The sequence below is a fragment of the Phyllobates terribilis genome, unplaced genomic scaffold, assembly GCF_046119375.1.
Source record: "Phyllobates terribilis strain yellow unplaced genomic scaffold, ASM4611937v1 Scaffold_3__8_contigs__length_932513732, whole genome shotgun sequence".
NCBI classification, from domain to species: domain Eukaryota; kingdom Metazoa; phylum Chordata; class Amphibia; order Anura; family Dendrobatidae; genus Phyllobates; species Phyllobates terribilis.
The window spans coordinates 316,179,200-316,198,567 of record NW_027362763.1 but is presented as its reverse complement, the minus strand read 5'-3'; the positions used below and the strand labels follow the sequence as shown (position 1 = coordinate 316,198,567).

Sequence of the window (19,368 nt, the reverse complement as noted above, 5' to 3'; positions counted from 1 at the left end):
AATATGGCGCTCCTTCCCTTCTGAGTCTTCCACTGTGCCTGAAAGTATTTCTCGATTACATGTCGGGTATTGGCACACGCAAAAAAATTAAAAAAAAATTTGCAGATCTATTTTTCCTTATTTGGCCTTATAAAAATTAAAAACTTGGGGCTAAAACAACATTTTACTGGTAAAAAGGTAATTATTCATTCTTCACCACCCAATGATTTAATTTTGTGAGGCAAATGTGGTGTCAATATGCTGACTACACCCATAGATGAATTAATTGAGGGGTGAAATTTGTAAAGTGGGATTGCTTATATTGGGGTCTGCTTTTCTGGCATCTCAGGGCCTCTGCAAATGTGACATGGCACCCTCAAACCATTCCAGCAAAATGTGCACTGTAATATGACACTCTTTCCCTTCTGAGCTTTGCACTGTGCCTCCAAAAGTAGTTTTCGATCACATATGGGGTATCGGCGTACTCGAGAGAAAACGGACATTACAATTTGTTACACAATTTCTCCTGCTAACCCTTTTGAAAATTTTAAAATTTGGGGCCAAAGCTGCATTTTAGTGGAAAAAAAAAATAGTAATTTTCCTTTTTTTCTCAGCCCAATGTTATACAGTTCTATGAATCGCCTGAGGTTTAAAAATGCACACTACACCCCTAGATGAATTTTGTCGTAAGGTGTAGTCTCCAAAATGGGGTCGCTTGTGGGAGTTTCTGCTGTTTTGGCATGTCAGGGTCTCTTCAAATGTAACATGGCATCCGCAGTCTATTCCAGCGAATATTGCACTCCGAAATTCAAATGGTTCTCCTTCCCTTCCGAGGACCCAAACACTAGTTTTCCACCACATATAGGGTATCTGCGTACTAATGAGAAATTTTTCAACAAATTGTATGGTCCATTTCCTCCTGTTACCCTTGTGAAAATGCAAAATTTGGGGCTAAAACAACATTTTTGTGTGGAAAAAGTAAAATTTTAATTTTTTTCCCTTCCAAATGGCTTTAATTCCAGTGAAATATCTGAAGGGTTAATAATATTATTGAATGTGGTTTTCATTACTTTGAGGGGTGCAGTTTTTAAAATGTCACTTTTGGGTATTTATCATATAAACTCCTCAAAGTCACTTCAAATGTGATGTGGTTCCTAACTTAAAAAAATTGTTTTGTTGGAAAAAAACTAATTGCTGATCAACTTTTAACCCTTCTAACTTCCTAACCAAAACAAATTATGTTTCCAATATGTTGCTTCTGTAAAGTAGACTTATGGGAAATACTATTAACTATTTTGTGTGATATAACAATCTGGTTTAAGGGTATAAAAATTCAAAGCTTGAAAATTGCGAATTTTTAACATTTTCATAAAAATACCAATATTTTCACAAACGCAGTTTTACAACTACCATAAAAGTACAATGTGTCACGAAAAAAGTCTGAGAATCACTGGGATACATGAAACGCTCCAGAGTTATAAATTGACACGGGTCAGAATTGTAAAGTGTGGCCACACGCTGGGGGATGAAGGGGTTAAAGGAAATCGGTCACCAGGTTATTGATAAGTAACCTGAGATCAGCATGATGTAGGACATAGATCCTGATTCCAGTGAAGTGTCACTTACTGGACTGCATGTTGTCGTTTTGATATAATCACTGTTTAACGTTGCAGATTTAGCTGTTCTCTAACTGCTGAGCCCCATATAACCCCACCCGCACCACTGACTGGAAGACTAGTTGTCTCCTACAGTGTACACAAAGCTGCCAGTGATTTCCTGCTAATAAAACAGTGGTTTTATTGAAAACACACCAAGCAGATCTGTAAGTTACACAAAGCTGGAATTGGTGTCTCTGCCCCTACATAGTGCTGCTCTCATATTTCATGGCAATAATCTGGTGACAGATTCCCTTTAAATTCAGTAATGCTGACCTTTTGCTGTTTTTACGAGACTAAATGGTTCATATTAATTATTAAAGAAGTTCCTATCAGGTGCTGTTATACATTAGAAAAAATTATAATTTTATGCATTTTGGTGGGTGGTAAGGGAGGAGTTCAGAGAGCTCGGGTATCCTTCTCTGGTTCTGCAAATGTGTATGGAGTCAAGGAGCGCGCACTATGAAAGCTTCGCACTGATTGGCTGCGGCTTTCTGCATTGCTCTATAGCTTGTCAGCCTACCTACTGTACCGTACACCACTTTTGGCTGTGTTGCTGCCACATCTCATTTCTCACGATATTAGAATTGTGCTTTATTACAATGGCAAATTTAATAAAATGAATACGAATAGCCAAGTTCTACTGCAGATTTTTGCAGCATGGACGATCTGATGCAAATTTCTGCCTAGGATTTCATCTTTTGCAGTAGCTGAAATAGTTACCAAAATTGGCATATAGATATCTAGGCTGGTTCAATAGCTTGTTTGCCGATCTTGTAAAAGCAGGTCTGACAGCATGCTCTGAATTGAAAGCAGCTACTTCTACCATACACTAAAAAGGCTGGGTGACATTGCGATCGCAAGGTACTGCAACAGGCAAGTCGCAAAACTCCAAGTGGATCGACTATTTGCAACTTAAAGTGTGTGTGTGAGCCTGCATTATGCTGCGGTGTAGAAGCGGCATGGAGTGATCTTTGGCCACATAACCCGTGTTGTGGTCAAGGTTGCTCTGTAGCCCCATCCTTACATTTTCCGTAAATGTCCGCATAATTATACGTTTCTTAAGTGAGAAGCAGAAAAAAAAAACCCAAAAATTTAATTAGAATGTATAGTTGTGCACAATGCTTTACTTTTCCAATAGGTGTTTTAATTGCCATTTCATTAACATGCCTACTGATGTGTAATTTACACTTGAATGCAATAGGTGCTATTAAAGTATATAAAATGTTAATTGGTTTTGTTAACTTTAGCTGTGAATTTACTTATTGCCACTGCTGTGAAAATGTGAGAAGTGTAACCTCACCGATGCTGAAGTATGTACCGTAACTCGCGTCTAGGTTATATAGAACACTGTTAAATTTATATTTCTATAAAAGGCCCAAGAATAGTTTGCAATGCAACACTTAGAGTAGCTTTTGTTTTAGTAATACTATAAAACCAATTGGTGTTTCCTTAATCAGCTCAAATTGCATTCTGGATGGTGTCTTCTTTACACCGCGCACTGTAAAGTCATTAAATCCAACTTTGTGCAGATGTTATGTCAACAGGGAATCCTGGAAGGATCCAGCTTTGATGGTCGCAGAATTATGAATGGAGCTGGGGGCTACAGTGCTTACTGTAGAAAAGTATAAGGGCATTTCTATATGTGCACGTGTCTTTTATAGTCTTTAGTTTAGTCGAAATGCATTCATTTAAAAAAAAAATGCAAAGATGTCTAAATCCTTTAATGCCCAACTTTAATAAGTGCGCTGAACCCATTGTTTGACCTATACAACTTTCCTTTAGTGTCTTTTGTTGCATCTCTATTGTTAGTTTCTCCTGCGCTGTCCTTAGTAGCTCCCAATGACAATAGCTAGCCATTGTTTTTTATTAGGCTCTGTTTACAATTTGCTGTTTACCAAAACCTCAAATGACCCATTTTGTACTTTTGTAGCTCAAAATTCGTACATTTCTCAATTTGCACCTAAATACCTGCCATACATAAAAACCACTCCAGGGATGCACAGGAGTACATTTGTGACACATTTTTTGCTATTTTTTTTTAAAAAGTCCACAATTGATGAGTAAAGTGAACACCTCTGCAATACAAAAACTCTGCCCACAATCACAAAAACAAACAAACCGGCAAACACATATAGTAGGCTTTGAAAAAGGCATGCATTAAAAAAATAGGCGCAAATGAAAAACGGGAAAAATGCCAGAAGTGACACCAAAACAGGTGCAGATGCAACAGTGAGTCAGTCCCTATATATGTATTCTGGCCACAGCTGTAAAAATCTGCCTGTTCTCTTTTCTAGTGATACCAGATGATGTCAGGAGGTGTTTGCAGAGCAATGAGTAGAAGTGTCACACACCATAATATCCTTCATTGCCGGCAGGGTGTTTTTTGCGATAATAAGGTTATTAATAATTTTTCTTTACTCAGAACTTGCCAGTTTGTGTTCTGGTTGCATTAGATGGGTGCCGCCATAGGGATTGTTGGTGATGATCGTACTGAAGGAATGCCAGGCTCTATTACTAGGCATCGCTTTGGACCGGCACCAGTCTATCTGATGGAGAGCTACTAGGCACACTCTGCTGTGTTTGTACTTTGGAGTGTTTTCCTCTTTTATGGGGGCAATACCCAGCTGGGCAACTTTACGTTCTGAAGGCACCTTTCCGATTTTCATTCTGCCATTGATTTTTTGTTCGATAGTTGCTGGGCTTTTCAGAACTTGGAAGGGGATTTTTATTTCTTGGCTAAATTTGATATTTAGTGTTAAAATGCCATGTGGATGCTTTTTAGTGTGTTCTTATCTGGACATGTTGGTAAAAATCATCATTTTCTTTTATAGTAGGAAAACAAAGGCAATAGTTGCTCAGTATATACTTTATCTAGATGGGAGCTGCTGTGACTGGAAGTACTACACACTCCCCTCCTCAGAGCTGCACATGGAATATTCCATTCATTCTGGCCAAGAAAGTCATTGATCTTCAGGCTGCAGAAGCAGGGATGCTCAGATAGCGATCTTTTATATTCTGGAGTAGTTTTCTCCCTGTGTCTACATGGACAGGAAGGCGTTCACCTTTTTTCTGAAGATGCATTATTTATCAGGACGTGCTAGATCACAGCTTATTTTATATGGTGTTTCAGCATATGACTCACTATGAACATCATGTCTCTAATTCTGTGAGAGGAGGAATTAATGAAGCGGTATTTAAACTGCTGTGGAAGAAACCCTGGAATATAACTTTCTGAGATCTTTTCAAGCTGCTTAAACATACACATCTGAAAAATAGATGAGCTTTACAAATCGGTCACTTGCTGGCTCATGTCCTGCTCCAGGAGCTGCTGGGGTTCTCCTTTTCTATCTCCCTGCACCTTCTCAACCTTAATGGACTGCTGAAATTGGTGTCTGCTGTTGTGACTCTGGACGGTCATGCAGTATTTAGATGCTTTCATTTTACCTACTTAAGTAGCAAGAATGTGTTGAATATGTGTGAACGATGGACTGCTTGTGCATTGTGACCACCAAGGTAAGCAGTAGGGATTATTTATGGCATGTGTATGCAGTTTCCACTCATTTCGTGCCCCTTTTTGTAGTTATAGTGCCAACAGAAATGCATAAAAGGAATATTTTTCTTAACTGATGTCTGATCCAGTCATTTCTAAGTTTAATGTTTAATGTTGCCAATGGACCAAAGTAATTTAATTGTAGAAATCTGTTATACTAATGTCTTCTAATTTTTGAGGTCTATAATGAAAGGACTTTGGTTCTTTGGTCCATTTGTCTTTAAAGCAGCCCACAGCAATTATCTCTCTTTACACCTCCGTACCATTATAATTTGGCTCCCTCTGGTGAGCCTATTATGTTGCTATGACTGATTGAAATGTTCACCTAATGTTCACCTAATGTGCACATACCAAATGGGCAATTGTACAGTTTAGACAAGGAAATGAGACTGCTGATTTAGAAAAGGTTCTGTACAGATACTCATTGTTACCTTTTTAATCTATTTATTGTAGATATACTTAATGTGAATGTCTGCTACACACCAGACCAGTGAAGTGATAAGTGCAGATGTAATATGCCTTTGTGAACTACATGTAAAAAGTAGGCTTTATTGCTAGTTCATATTTTTGAGGGCAGTCAGCATTATGCTTGACTTTGGGCTTGTTCAGACTAGTGTTATGCAGACGTATGCACCATGGGCTGCACACGATCTCGTTATAGCCAGCGTGTGCCAGTGCACATGGCCAATTTTCCATACGGACCAGTAGTCTGCGTGCAAAAAATCATAGCATGCACTATTCTGGTCCAATTTACAGACCAGACTAGTGCATGCAAATAGCATTCCTCTCCTGTGCTCGTCTGCTATACGGATGAGCACACGCTGCTAGTCACAGTTTGCTGATGTGCCTGGCTCATGTTTTTGTACAGTTGTCTGACCCTGGCCTTCCACCGATGTCATGTATTTTGAAACCTTCAATAAAGCACTATCCAAAAATCTATAAAGGCTTCTCCGTACATATATATATTTTAAGGGTCAAAACCAGGAGCGGATTCGAAAAGTAAAGTAAAATCTGTTTTATTCATCTGTCACTATCGTGTCATGATTTTCAGGAAATACACAAAAAAAAACAAATTACGCCACTATTTGAGAAAATTTCTGCCAACACTATGGTTATACAAATGTTGAGCTTGATAGACTTGTCTCACTGCTTTTGTTTTTTTTTTTTCTTTTCTTTCCAACTTATAATTATAGATGACTATAATGTGTGAATAAACCCTAAGAGTATTTATGCGTATTTATTTATTATGCTTATGTAGTGCCATTATATTCTGTAGCGCTTTACACCATCATTCTCACCATTTGGGCTCACTATCTAAATTCCGTATCAGTATGTCTTTAGAGTGGGAGGAAACAAACCCAGGGAGAACATACAAATGCCTTGCAGATGTTGCCTCTCGTGCAGTTTGAACACCGGAACCCAGTGCTGCAAAGCAATAGTGTTATGTTGCAGAAAGTTCTGCACGTGTCACATTCATATGACACCGCCTGATTGGAAGGAATGGAACTGATTTCCAAGCGCAGACATTTTGGAGCACAGTCTGCAGCGTAGGTATTCACCCTTATTGCTGTCCTTTTCTGAGCCACATCACAAGGTAAAATCCATTTAAAACTTTGTTTACTAAGTGTATGTGCCCACAGACAGGAGCCGCTGTGGGTTATGCCGCGTCAAACCCGCAGCGTCCAGATGTTACAGCTTAGTGGATGGATTTCTAGAAATCCCATGTACACTATGCGTCTCTGTCCACCTGCGGATCACCCGCGGAAACTGACATGTGGCGCGTCTTTCCAGACCACAGCATGTCAATTTCTCCCAGGCGGGTCCGCATGCGAGCATTTACCCATAGACCTAACCTCTATGAGGAAAATCTGCAGGTGAAAAAAAAAAAAAATAATGGCACCGCTCATTTGCATAAAATGAGCGGAAGCCGCGGCGGCTAGTCCGCTGTGTAGAGGCCGCAGGCGACTCCGGACAGTGTGCACATACCCGTAATGTATATAAAACACAGTGTCAAACGCTGCAGAGGAAAAAAAAATAACCAACTTTTACTTCAGCAGGTTTTTATTAATTGCAACCAAGTGGCTCTCAGAGCTGTGCGTCATAGCTACTACAGTGTTATTCTGTGTAACTTTAGCCGCTCTTGCCGGGTGCTGCAACTTCTATTCAAAAGAATAGGAGCTGGGCTGCAGTACTCTGCACTGGCTGCTACACTTAGATTAGCAGACCTGTTCATAGTGTTTACATCCGGCCCTTACTGGGGCAAATAGCTGTTTGGTGTCATACCCCCACTGAGCTGCTCTCTATGACCTGTCCTGCAGTTAGGTCATCAGTGCCTATGCTCAGAGAACCCCTTTAACATTGTGGATGTCTTTGCATTGTGAATGATTTCTGCAGTGGAAATATCTGTAATTCTGCTGTGCAAAATATTATGTTTAAAATGTCCTACAAAATGTTTGTGCATGTGCTTTTTCTCAAAATGTATTTTTTATATACATAATTGCCTGTTTTTGTTTTTACTTTGCCACCAGTTGGCTGTTACCTGATGGTTATGATTAGAATGGTGTTTTTTGACTAGTTGTGATATCAGTCAATTGATCATTCATCACTAAATATATCACAAATCTATTAGTTTTGATAATTGTTGTCTCACAGTGAACCCCACCTTTTGTCCCATGGCTCACTCCCATGCGTAGAGACATATGAGTATCTCAGTGAGTTACCCCTAATATTATAGATTGGGTGATCATTTGTGTAAGAATAAAAAAAAGTTTGTGTGACTGATTCCTTTTAATTTATTTTGAAAAGTTCAAGAGCACCAAAATTGTCTTTGAGATAAAAACACTGGCTTTTACCTAGTGAAACTCATTGTCACTAAATATTACAGATGATAGGGATTCCACTGCCTTTTTTGTTCTCTTTTTAGAATTCACTCTTTTTTTTTTTTTTTTTTTTTTTTTAACCACTGTTTTTAGTACTGAAATAAAGATATATAACTGCAACTTAGCCCATGTGAACATTCTCATCTTTATACAAGTAGCTTTGCTGCCCTCCTCAGGATGCGTGAGCTAGTGTGTTCAGCATTTATTGAATTTTCATGTGCCTTGTAGTAAAATCGCAGCATTTGATTTGTTAACCTGCAGCATCTTTTGATTTATTTTTTCTTTTGAATTTTGTATAAAACGGACAGGTCATCCTGTACCTCAAGTATCTAATACATACTATACAAACTATTTACTCAACTAAACACTCAGTGCCTTGAGAAAGTATTCATACTATGTGAACGTTTCCACATTTATTCCCATTACAACTACAAATTTAAATGTATTTTGTGATATACAAACACTAAGTAGCAAGTATTTGTGAAGTGTAAAGAAAATGATAAATGGTTTTCTAAATATTTTAAAAATATAAATCTGACAATAGTGATGTGCATTTGTATTCAGCCCCCCTGAGTCAACACTTTTGTAGGACTTACTTTCGCTGCAAGTACTGCTGCAAGTGCTTTGGGGTATGTCTCTACCAGCTTTGTACATCTAGAAGCTGACATTTGTGGCCATTCTTTTTTTTTACAAACTAGCTTTATCTCAGTGAGATTGGTTGGACAGTGTCTGTGAAAAACAGTTTTCAAGTCTACTCTCAGATTCTCAATCAGATTTAGGTCTGGACTTTGACTGGGCCATTCACACACATGAATATGCTTTGATCTAAACCTATGGTCGTTGCCCTGCTGGAAGGTGAACCTACCCCCCCCCCCCCAGTCTCAAGTCTTTTGCAGCCCCTACAGGTTTTCTTTCAGGATTGCTCCGTATTTAACTCCATCCTTCGTCTAATCAACTCTGACCAGCGTCCCTGTCCCTGCTGAAGAAAATCATCCATCCCCACATCATGATGTTGCCTCCACTGTTTGAAGGTGGGGATGATGTTTTCATGGTGATGTGCAGTGTTACTTTTCCTCCACACATAGCCTTTTGTATTTAGCCCAAAAAGTTCTACATTGGTCCCATCTGACTAGAGCACCTTCTTTCATATGCTAGCTGTGTCCCCCACTGGCATTTTGCAAACTGAACTTTTTGTGGCTTTCAAAAATGGCCTTCTTTCCACTCTGTCATAAAGGCCAGATGTGTGGAATATTTGACTAATGGTTGTCCTGTGGACAGATTCTCCCACCTGAGCTGTGAGTCTCCACAGCTCCTTTAGAATGACCATGGGGCTCTTGGCTGCTACTCTAATTAGTGCTCTCCTCGCTTGTGATGTCCATTTAGGTGGACCACCATGTCTTGGTAGGCTTGCGGTTGTGCCATACTCCTTCCATATTTGGATGATGGATTGAGATGTTCAGAGCTTGGGCTATTTTTTATTACCTAACCCTGCTATACTTTTCTCCACAACTTTATCCCTGACCTGTCTGGTCTAGTCCTTGGTTTTCTTGATGCAGTTTGATCCTTAATGTTATCAAACAAACATCTGAGGCCTTCACAGAACATCTGTAGTTATACTGAGAATAAATTGCACATGGGTGGACTCAATTTACTATGTGACTTCTGGAGGCAATTGGTCATTCAGAATTTTATTTAGGGGTATCAGACTACATGGGCTGAATACAAATGCATGTCACAATTTTCATTTTCTTTAATAATTAGAAAACCATGTATAATTTCCTTGACACTTTTACAAATACTTGCTGCTTTGTGTTGGTATATCACATAAAATACATTTAAATTTTTTGGAGTAACATTCAAAAATGTGGAAAAGTTCACAGGGTATGAATACTTTTTAAAAGTACACTGTATGTATTTTAATGCAATTTATAAGCCGTCTTGGTGCTAAATAACAATCATATTGTTCCAGTGTACCATTACTGAAAAAAAAGTTATATACAGCTAGAAAATTTGTAGTGAATGTTATTCGTAATTTCCCTAACATTATCTGTCTTTGACTTTTTTTTCCCCGCACAGAAACATCTATACCAATGTAGAAAGTTTTGCAAATTAGAAAAGGTCAAAAAGTAGTTGATTTGAATGACCATAATCTACTTATTTATTTATTTTTAAAAACCCTCTAGGTTTATTGCTGTGTTATAGGGGTTATCTTGGCAGACACTGAAATGCTGTTGCTTTAAATTTCTCAGTGGTTTATTAAGGCACGGCATAAACCACTGTGAAGTCCAACAAAACAAACAGACCTTTCTTTGCATAATGGGTAAACAAAAGCAAAATAGCTCAGTCCAGAGACCTGTGGGGATCTGCCCGCACAGGTTAGCAAAACAAGTATGGTTCAGGTTGGCACAACCACAAGCTCCTTTCTCTTGAACTAGACTCTCCAGATACACTGAATGCCTCAGCAGGCCGCCTATTTAAACCCCAGACCACACCCTGGGGTGGAGATAAGGAGAACAACCTCCCACCTGCTCTATGTTTTTTCTCAAAAACTCAGCCCTTAAAATGGCTGCTGAAGCAGAACTTCTTGTTTTCAAATCTAATAGCCTCAGTGAAACATACCTCCACTCCAAGCACTTTGCCGGTGACTTTGTTACTCATTGTATGTTCATGGAAGTATGGCTGATTTTCAAATGGGGCAAATGTGGTACACCGTTGTTGTGACATGCTTATGCGGAAAATTCATCAAGACCTTTTATACACCAGTTTTGATCCTGAGTCTGCTGGACTAAGATGCGCCAAATGTATTAAGAAACATATATCACTATATGAATTATTCAGCTGCCGATGTGCATCAACATGTACTCCAGTCCTGGAATGGAGTAGATTTCTACCATAATTTCACTTTAGCATAAATTACAATAAATCTTAGCCTGTAAACTTAAATCATGAATGTGCAGCAGATTTATCTTTGAATCCATACATTGGGCCTCCTCATGAACCGAATGGACGGGGAAACATGTCGAGGTAGTTTCCACGATCAAGGATAAGTCCATCTATTTACTTATTTATTATATATCAAACCTCTCTGTTTGTCCTATTTATATTCATCATTTATGGTAGAGAAATCTATGTATTAAACTAGGCAGTCACCTTTTTCTCTGTTTTAGCTCACTACATCAGGGCATAGCAGGGAGAGTGAGGGACAGCCTGCGTTGAGCGGGGGCGCCATTCTCCCTTACAATAGGGTGCCAACCTCCGATAGGCAGGGTATATTTAGGCTAAGAATAGGGAATTAGAAGTTCTTTAATTATTGGTAATATGGGATCATCACAAGAATTCTGGGGGCATCTTTCCATATATTGTGATCCTCTCATTGGAAAAGAAAAAAATATATATATCGCCACATGACATGGGTTATTTTGAGTTTTTAATTTAAATATATAAAGTATATTGTTTTTAGAGGGTTATATGTTAACACACTTTCTGTACCTCTTTAACTTGGCTGCGCGTCCTGTGAGGAGGGCTGCGTGTCAGTGACCCTTTCTCCCCAGAAGAAGCTGCATCTCTGCAGTGACACTTATCTCTTTAGTATTCGACTAACAATAGGTTAGCTAGCCCAATGTGATACATTATGATGAATTGAACTGCAGGGCTATTTTTCTGTGTTTTCTGTATTCTGTCAATATATACAACCCCTGGCAAAAATTATGGAATCACTGGGCTCGGAGGATGTTCATTCAGTTGTTTAATGTTGTTGAAAAAAAGCAGATCACAGACATGGCACAAAACTAAACTCCTTTCAAATGGCAACTTTAGGGCTTTAAGAAACACTAAAAGAAATCAAGATAAAAAATGTGGTACTCGGTAAGGGTAATTTTTTTCAGACTAAGCAGAGGGAAAAAAATGATGGAATCACTCAATTCTGAGGAAAAAATAATGGAATCACCCTGTAAATTTTAATTTCCAAAACTTAACACCTGCATCAAATTAGATCTGCTCGTTAGTCTGCATCTAAAAAGGAGTGATCACACCTTGGAGAGCTGTTGCACCAAGTGGACTGACATGAATCATGGCTCCAACACGAGAGATGTCAATTGAAACAAAGGAGAGGATTATCAAACTCTTAAAAGAAGGTAAATCATCACGCAATGTTGCAAAAGATGTTGGTTGTTCACAGTCAGCTGTGTCTAAAATCTGGACTAAATACAAACAACATGGGAAGGTTGTTAAAGGCAAACCTACTGGTAGACCAAGGAAGACATCAAAACGTCAAGACCGGAAATTTAAAGCAATATGTCTCCAAAACAGGAAATGCACAACAAAACAAATGAGGAACGAATGGGAGGAAACTGGAGTCAATGTCTGTGACCGAACTGTAAGAAAGCGCCTAAAAGAAATGGGATTTACATACAGAAAAGCTAAACAAAAGCCATCATTAACACCTAAACAGAAAAAAACAAGGTTACAAGGTTACAATGGGCTAAGGAAAAGCAATCGTGGACTGTGGATGACTGGATGAAAGTCATATTCATTGATGAATCGCGAATCTGCATTGGGCAAGGTGATGATGCTGGAACTTTTGTTTGCTGCCGTTCCACTGAGATTTATAAAGATGACTGCATGAAGATAACATGCAAATTTCCACAGTCATTGATGATATGGGGCTGCATGTCAGGTAAAGGCACTGGGGAGATTGCGGTCGTTACATCTTCAATAAATTCCCAAGTTTACATTGATATTTTGGACAGTTTTATTATCCCATCAATGGAAAGGATGTTTGGGGATGATGACATCATTTTTCAAGATGATAATGCATCCTGCCATAGAGCAAAAACTGTGAAAACATTCCTTGAAAGAAGACACATACAAGGTCAATGTCATGACCTGCAAATAGTCCGGATCTCAATCCAATTGAAAATCTTTGATGGAAATTGAAGAAAATGGTCCATGACAAGGCTCCAACCTGCAAAGCTGATCTGGGAACAGCAATCAGAGAAAGTTGGAGCCAGATTGATGAAGAGTACTGTTTGTCACTCATTAAGTCCATGCCTCAGAGACTGCAAGCTGTTATTAAAGCCAGAGGTGGTGCAACAAAATACTAGTGATGTATTGGAGTGTTCTTTTGTGTGTTTTATTTTTCATGATTCCATAATTTTTTCCCTCTGCTTGGTCTGAAAAAAACCACTGCAAAAAAATCTATATAATTTTTTTTTTATTCTTTAACCCCTTCATGACATTTGTTTTTTGCTCCCCTACTTTCCAGACCCAGAACTTTTTTATTTTTTGTTCATTATGGCCATGTGAGGGCTTATTTTTTGCAAGACGAGTTGTACTTTTTACCATATCGTGTACTGGAAGACGGGGAAAAAATTCCAAGTGTGGTGAAATTGCAAAAAAAATAAAATTACACTTTTTTTTTTTTTTTTTTTTTTAGCAAGTTCACTGAATGCTAAAACTCACCAGCCATTCTTATTCTCCAGGTTATTACGAGTTTGTAGACACCAAACATGTATAGGTTATTTTTCTATTTAAGTGGTGAAAAAAATTTAAAAGTTTGTAGTTAAAAAAAAAAAAAAAATGGTGCCATTTTCCGAGACCCTTAGCGTCTCCATTTTTCCAGATCTGGGGCTTGGTGAAGGATTATTTTTTGCGCGCCTGGCTGACGTTTTTACTGCTACCATTTCAGGGTATATCTGATGTTTTGATCGCCCTTTATTGCATTTTATTGGAATGTTGTGGCGACCAATAAGACTTAATTCTGCCGTATGGAATTTTTTTCTCGTTACGCAGTTTACTGATCGGATACATTTATTTTTTTTTTTTTATTGAACGGGCGATTCTGAACACGGCGATACCAAATATGTGTATGTGGGGTTTATTTTTTAATTTATTTTGAATGGGGAAAAAGGGGGTGATTTAAATGTTAAGGCTGTGTGCCCACGTAGCATTTTTCAAGCGTTTATGCTGCGGAATTTCCGCAGCGGAAACGCTTGTTAAACGCTAGGTAATCCGCACCCCATGGTCCCCAAGGGGATTCCGCATGTTCTATGCACATGCTGCGGATTTTTCCGCAGCGTTTATGCTGCGTACAAAAATCCGCAGCATGTCATTTAATTTTGCGGAAGCGCAGCGGAACTCCCGCCATTGACTTGCATTGAGACGCATAGTAACCGCGACTGTACATTTCTACAAGCGGCTTCTATGCGTTTCTATGTGCTTATGGTACCCAGTTCTGGAGGAGAGGAGACTCTCATCCAGACCTGGGTAGCATTGTACCTGTAAAAAAAGAATAAAATAACAAATAAAGTTATATTCACCTGTCCGGCGGCTTGTCTCTGAATGCCGGCATCGCTTGAGGACCTGCGGTGACGTCACAGTCATGTGACCGCAGGCCCTTCACCGCTCTGTCTCGCGAGATGCCGGGAACCAGACAGGAACGAGCGCTGCAGCCACGCCGGGGCCTCCGGGGTGAGTATAGCTTTATTTGTTTTAATTTTTACGGTTCACACTGTATAAATCCATGCTGTTTGCATGGATTTATATAGTGTGACCTAGTTGTCAAGCACTTTCCAAGTGATGCTATCGCCTGGAAAGCGCTTGTCAATCTGCATGCAGAAATGCATGTGAATCCGCATGTATTCTGCAGGAAAAACGCATGCACAATCTGCATGCGTTTTTTTCTGCCAGGGAGATGCAGAAATGCTGCAGAAATTTTCTGCTTCATTTCTGCATCGTGGGCACATAGCCTTATATATTTTTTTCATATATTTTTTAAAATATTTTTAAAAACATTTTTTTTACACTTTTTGCTTGCTTCAATAGTCTCCATAGGAGACTAGAAGCAGCAATTATCTGATCGCCTCTGCTACATAGAGGCGATCTGCTCATCACCTCTATGTAGTAGAAATGCTCCTGTGCTATGAGTGCCGACCACTAGGTGGTGCTCATATCAATCTTTACATGACAACCACAGGGGGCTGCTGCATACCTCGGGTTGTCATGCCCACGCATCGGTGACCTGCGATTGGGTCACTTATGTGCGGGGTAAATGATGCACTTCCGGCGCGGCGCTATTAAATGTCGCTGTCAGAGATTGACAGCGGCATTTAACTAGTTAACAGCTGCAGGTGGATCGTGATTCCACCCTCCGCTGTTGCGGGCACATGTCAGCTGTATAAATCAGCTGACTTGTGCCTGGTTCAGTGTGGGCTCAGCGCCGGACTATTACGTACCATGTCAGAAAGGGGTTACATTTTTTTTTTTTTTTTTTTTTTTTTTTTTTTTTACTTTTCACTTCATTTGCTAGTCTTCTCAAGGGACTTGAGCCTGCGATCATCCGATCGCTTGTGCTATATACAACATTGCCACAGCATTTCTGTATATAGCAAAAATCACGGTCTCCTATGAACGCCTTTCACAAGAGTACAGTCATGAAAGGCTCCTCAGGATCTTCAGCCGACCCCTTGCCGTCACAGATTGACAGCATTCTCCGCTATACTTACGGCTATTGGAGGCAGATGATGGCTGATTATCACAGCCATTATCTACTGACAAAGATGCGGGCTAGACTTGTGGGCCTGCATTAGTCAGTTGCATATGACGTACATGTATTTCATATGTTAAGGGGTTAATGAACAGACAGTAAAGTATCCAATAACCTGATAGCGCTGTAGTGCTGATAGTTCTAATTAGTCATACAGTACCATCAAGGAGGCATCTGATTGGCTCCAAATTTATTCTACAGCAGGACAATGACTTCAAACATGCAACCAATGTCATTAACAATTATCTTCAGTTTAAAACACCACTCTGGCGCATCTCAGCACCAGGGCTGTGGAGTCGGTATAAAATTGACCGACTCCGACTCCTAAAATATATAATAAATTGGGTACAGTAGTTCAATTCAGTTTGTGGGGAATATTTTGTTTCATAAGAATTTGGGAAAGTTATGAAATGTCCTATTCCTGATCTAAGGGTTTAGACTTTTAGCCGAGATGAATCTGTGCTACAGTAAATTCATCACTTAAACATGAGCCATGTATGAGGGAGTCGGAGTCGTGGTGTCTGTCATGGAAATTGAGTCGGAGGTTTGGCTTACCGACTCCACAGCCCTGCTCAGCACTGGAGTGGTACTGCTATCGTAAGGTGCCTAATATTATACTCGCCATTAGCTGTCTTCAGCTGTTCTCGGCTCTGCTGCGATCCCATGCCTCCATCTTGTGTCCACAACTTCTGACTGACCATAAGTGTACCGGTCACTAGCTTTCAATGTAATTCTTAGAGACTCGTTCTGTCTCTTATTAGACTTGCACTGCAAAGTGACCTCTGGTTCGCTCAAGTAAACACTTGAGCGATCCGGTAGATTCCAAACTGCTGGAGACAGAGTGGATAAAAGATGAAGTAGGTGGTTGGTAAGCATTAGAATAGGGGCAGGGACCGTTTTTAGTAGCACCACTCCAGCAAAAAAAAATTCCTGGATTAATGCTTTAATGGGGCTCTCAGCACAGAATGACTGTTAAAACAAAGTGCAGGCGCTGAGTGGCGCTCAGGCGTCCATCATTTATATACCCCTTCCCACCTGCTTGATTTCCATCTGTCTCCACCCTTCTCTGGCTCTATGAAGCTAGATCTATCAATCATAGAAGAGGGGTGTCGCGTAAACATTTCTCAGCACGTGACATGGAGTTCACCTGCAAATGTTAATTTCTCTTCTCACTCAATCCAGCACTCTTCCTCTGTTTTAGTTTATAAAGTGAGCATAAATCACACCCGACACATTCTGCACACCCCAATTCTTAATTCACTGCCACCACTCATCAAACACGCAGGATGATGAGTCCCCAAGCTGTTAGTGTCTGACCCATCAAAAAAGGTCACAGTCTCTTAAAGGCTATAGGTTCTTTAGAGCATACAAGGATCAACTTATTAAAGATTTTAAGCTTTAACATAAAAATATACAGTATCTACAATAAAAGATATAAAAAGATAAAAATAAAATTACACACAAATAGGCAAAACAATTATAAAATAAAAAGGGAGAAATAACCAGAAATGCCCAAATGTTTCCGTCTGCAGTTATCCAGTTTCCTTGAGGGAAGGCGGAATGAATTATGAAGCATATCGGCATACGCAGCCCTCGCATGTGAACCCCGTTCTTTGTGCCACCCAGCTTTTTATAGTCTGGACCATTGGCTCATCTTTTCAGGATGACCCGGATTGGCCCATTCAAACGTTGCTGTCTGTGAATGTACGATGAGCCAAGTTGTGGCATTTCAAATACCTGTGTCACCCCCCTTCTCTTATACAGACAATAGAAAATATTCTTTCTGGGTTACAACCCATCTGCTAGCTCTTTAAAATTAAGGCTCCAGGAGCTGTCCTGCCAGGTGTGACACCTCTCCTATTCTCCAAGGGGACTCCCTTGGTTTGCAGTTCCTGCAATAAGAGCAGGCAGATGCTATCTCCTGTGTGTGTAAATACAGCATGTGGATGGAACATTAACCAGTTATTTTATAGTTTCCCTTACTATTATATTTTTTCTTCACAAGGGGGAATGGAGCTTGAGGGAAATCGAGCTTATGGTAAAAATGTAATTATCTTTTCTTAACTGCCCAATGGTATAAAATTCTATGACACACCTGTGGTGTCAATATGATCACTGCACCCCTAGATGAATTCATTGAGAGGTGTAGTGCTTTGTAAAATAAGGTCACTTATGGGGTTCTGCTATTCTGATTCCTCAGGGGCTCTCCCAGTGGGTCATGGAACCCGCAAACCAGAACAGTAAAATCTGCACTATAAAATGGCGCTCCTTCCTTTCTGAGCATTACACTGTGCCTCAAAAATGTATTTCCCGATTACATGTAGGGTATCTTATCTGTGTACTCCGGAGAAATTGCACAACAAATTTTGGGGTCTATTTTCTCATGCTATCCTTGTGAAAAATGAAAAAATATTTGGGGCTAAAACAACATTTTTGTGGGAAAAATATATATATTTTTTTTTCATTTTCAGAGTTCAACATTGTAAAATTCTGTGAAGCACCTCTAGGTTCAAGGTGCTCACCACACATCCAGATACATTCCCTGAGGGATCTAGTTTCCAAAATGGGGTCACTTCTGGGCAGTTTCCACTGATTAGGCACATCAGGGGCTCTCCAAATGTGACATGGCGTCCGCTTCAGATTTTAGCGATGTTTGCATTCAAAAACTCAAACTGTGCTCCTTCCCTTCTGAACCCTGCTGTGTTTCCAAACAGTAATATTCCCCCACATATGGGGTATCTGCGTACTCGGGGGAAATTGCACAACAAATTTTAGGGTCCAAAAAAGTAAAATGTTAATTTTTTCCTTCCACTTGGATTAAAGGGTTTGTCTACTACTGACAACCTCTTCTTGAACTAAATGTTTGGCCCTGATGGGAAAAATAAACCCTAAAATGTTTACTCATCTCCAGTGCTGGCGCTGTTCCAGCGGTGTCAGCACTCGCAGTATCGGGGCTGTGGTGCGGTGGAATCACACATGATGCCTGGCGCCCAGTCAGCACTGGCATCCCTGTCCCCACCTTCATACAAAATTGAACATAAAGAGGAAATCAGAAATCAGCTGCAGCCTAGACTTCCTCTGCATGTTCAAAACGTCCGAAGGCGGAGACTGGGATGCCAGCGCTGATTAGGCACCAGGCATCACTTGTCATTCCACGGCACCACGGCCCCGGGACCGCGAATGCCGACAGCACTGGAATGGCGCTAGCGCTGGAGGGGAGTATAAGTTTTTTATTTTATTGGGGCCAAACATTTAATTCAAGAAGAGGTCATAGTAGTGGACAACCCCTTTAAGTCCTGTGAAGCACCTGAAGAGTTAATACATTTCTTGGATGTGGTTTTGAGCAGTTTGAGCGGCGCAGTTTTTAGAATGGTGACCCTTTTGGGTATTTCCTGTCATGTAGAACCCCCCCCCCCCCCCCCAAGTCACTTTAAATGTGATGTGGTCCCTAAAAAAAAAAAAAAAATTGTTTTGTAAATTTGGTTGGAAAAGTGAGGAATTGCTGATCAACTTTTAACCCTTCTAACTATCTAACAAATTTAAAAAAAAAATAAATAAATAATGCAGATGTAAAGTAGAGCTGTGGGAAATGTTGTTTATTAACTATTTTGTGTGACACAACTTTCTGGTCTAAGGGCATAAGAATTAAAAGTTAGAAAATTGCTACATTTTCAATTTTTTTTTGGCCAAATTTCCTATATTTTCACAAATAAACACAAGTTATATCGAACAATTTTTACCGCTATCATGGAGCACTAT

General features: G+C 39.8%; 1 protein-coding gene across 17 annotated transcripts in view; it reads left to right on the top strand.

Annotated features, from left to right (window-relative positions):
- The window catches only part of DLG1 (discs large MAGUK scaffold protein 1), a 279,892-nt gene that overhangs the window by 43,604 nt on the left and 216,920 nt on the right, over nt 1-19,368 (top strand). Inside the window, exon 1 of one of the 17 annotated variants that reach the window (XM_073675031.1) lies at nt 4,611-5,150. The exons of the other annotated variants lie outside the window; for them this stretch is intronic. Within the exon in view, the coding sequence (XP_073531132.1) occupies nt 5,121-5,150 (30 nt within the window). The 5' untranslated portion in view covers nt 4,611-5,120. Of the gene's footprint in view, nt 1-4,610; nt 5,151-19,368 lie in introns of those variants that run through there. 17 annotated transcript variants of the gene reach the window in all.